Source organism: Montipora foliosa, chromosome 10 (genome assembly GCF_036669935.1).
Source record: "Montipora foliosa isolate CH-2021 chromosome 10, ASM3666993v2, whole genome shotgun sequence".
Lineage (NCBI taxonomy): Eukaryota > Metazoa > Cnidaria > Anthozoa > Scleractinia > Acroporidae > Montipora > Montipora foliosa.
This window is the reverse complement of record NC_090878.1, coordinates 27,886,730-27,889,230: the sequence shown is the minus strand read 5'-3', so window position 1 is coordinate 27,889,230 and position 2,501 is coordinate 27,886,730. Positions and strand designations below refer to the sequence as shown.

Genomic DNA, 2,501 nt, shown 5'->3' with positions numbered 1-2,501 from the left:
CAAACCCTTTGGGAATTAAACCTTTTGTTCCAGGTACTTCGATATCTTTCAATATGAATGTTACATTAGAATGCAAATGCAATACGCGAAAAATCTTAGCACCGGGAGATTTGAATTGGGCATAACATGGAATTAGCCGATTTTTAGGCTATGGCGACAGCGATGACGATGACGATGACGATGACGATGACGATGACGATAACGATGACGTAACGATGGCGATAACGATAACGATAACAATAACGATGACGATGACGATAACGATGATGGTGATGATGATGATGATGCTAACTGTAATGATGACGTCAACGTTCACTATGTCATTGACGATAACGAGGACAATGGTACTGACCATTGCTATGATAATGAGGTTGAAAATAAAAATGAAAATGACGTTGACCTCCACATCAATAAAGGTGAAACGGACAATTACCGGCAATGACTATGACTATTCTGGAACAATAACATTGGACATGACGATGCAATGGCAATGACTATGCCTCTGACGATGACCTTTCTACTAAAGATGACGATCAAATACGATGCAATGGCAGAGACCATGACTGTGAATTTGCTGTGACAATGACATTGGAGATGAAGCTGCAAAGGCAATGGCAATGACGTTTTCACGATAAACGATAAAATACAGTGATGATTAAGGTGGCTCAAACCAGTTTCCAACACTTTCAAGAGACCTTGTTATTAGATAGATTTTTACACTACAAGCGGATTCAGAGCGACCCTAAATTTTCATTTATCAAGTAAAGCCATGATCCTCGCAGTTATGGACGCAATTTTAGCAAGTTCAGGACTTCAACGGGATTTGAACCTGTGACTTGGCAATACTGATGCGACGCTCTAACCAACTGAGCTATGGAGCCACTGACGTTGGGAGCTGGTCATTTGTGGGTTCTAGTTTCTTGTGAGGAATGAATCAATGAACGAAATGATATATGAAATGAATCATATACTGAACTGCGGGTATAAAATCAAGTAAGGCTGTAATCCTCGCAGTTACGGACGCAATTGCTAAAATTGAGTTCATAACTGCGAGGATCATAGCTTTACTTGATTTCATATCTGCAGTTCAGTATATGATTCATTACATATATCATTCCATTCATTTACAATTATTTAAGGTGGCTCTGAATGCGCATCAAATAATTTCATGTTTTCTGTAGTGCCGATCATGACCAAAACAAATTCTCTAAGAGGCCAGGTCGCTTTACCTGCAGCTCGTTTACAGGGGCCCATATGAATGAAATACACAAGATGGAGTGAATTGGCTATGGGCAGAAGCCCATAGTCGCTTTAATTAACGTTTGGCAAGATAAACTCTTCTATTCACACAAAATCACATTCACATTCACATTCATTCACATTCCCCAGTATCGGTGGGGGCTAGAAAACGCCAGAACTGCATAAGCAAATGCAAGAATGAAGAAGGGATAGGGGACGTGGGGGGATGAAAAATACTCACGAGACTTGCAAAAGCTTTGACCCTTAACGAGTAGAAGAAGTGAATGAACGCTACATGCCACGTCACGCGTCTGATATTCCCCTGAGAGGGGGGTAATAGCATTTGATGATTGCCTAGCCCATCACGTCACAATAGCATGTGGTTACGCAATATTGCGAACGAAATTCTTGTCACATAACAGTTTAAACAAAGCATTACGAGAAAACATAAAAATCCTATTTGCTAGCAAATATTTTCTTTTTAAACTATGCAGAAAGTTTTATTCTGGCATGCTTATTACATTTCACAAATAAAAAATGGAGACCACCGAGTTCGTTTTTGAGATATGAACAGCTAAACACAAAATATTAGGTATTTTTGCAAGGCTTTCCTGTTTCAATGATAACTTGTTACGTCACAATAATGACTGCATCGTCTTCAGCAATAATTGCTGGTACCGTAACATTGCTGTTAGGTGATAAAGTGTTTTAGTGTCAATCCTTCTAATAACAAGTTCTCTTGAAAGTGCTGAAACTGATTTGAGCCACCTTTAGTCGAAGATGACGACGCCTGGTTATGGCAATGGCAATGACAACAGCGATAATGACGTTGACTGTAACGATGACGATGACGTTGACGATGACGATGACGATGATGATGACGATGACTATGGCAATGACAATGACAACTGCAACTGGCAATGGTTGAGGCAAAAAAGGCAATAACAAAGACTTTGACTTTGACTTTCACAACGATGACGATAGCATTGAAGATGACAATAAAGGACGTCAATGACAGTAACGTCGAAGATCACAATGGGATTAAGGCAAGGGAACTGAGGGCGACAATGACAATGACAATGACAGCGACAGCGCCAGAGCCAGAGCCAGAGCCAGAGCCAGAGCCAATAAAAAGTTGACCATCGCGATGACAATGACTTTTTTTTTCAAATTTTTAATCAACTACTTACAGTTACTTACTTACAATAACTTAAAAGAAAACAGTTGTGCAATTACTGTCTTTTTTATAAGTTACAAATCGT

At 39.6% G+C, this 2,501-nt stretch overlaps 1 protein-coding gene across 1 annotated transcript in view; it reads left to right on the top strand.

Annotated features, from left to right (window-relative positions):
• The window catches only part of LOC137972717 (uncharacterized), a 2,224-nt gene extending 40 nt beyond the window's left edge, over window positions 1-2,184 (top strand). Inside the window, exons 1-3 of the mRNA XM_068819440.1 lie at window positions 1-33; window positions 148-344; window positions 2,014-2,184. The exon at window positions 1-33 is cut by the window's left edge and continues 40 nt beyond it. Of these exons, the coding sequence (XP_068675541.1) occupies window positions 1-33; window positions 148-344; window positions 2,014-2,184 (401 nt within the window). The remainder of the gene's footprint in view (window positions 34-147; window positions 345-2,013) is intronic.
• The last annotated feature ends 317 nt before the right edge of the window (window positions 2,185-2,501 follow it).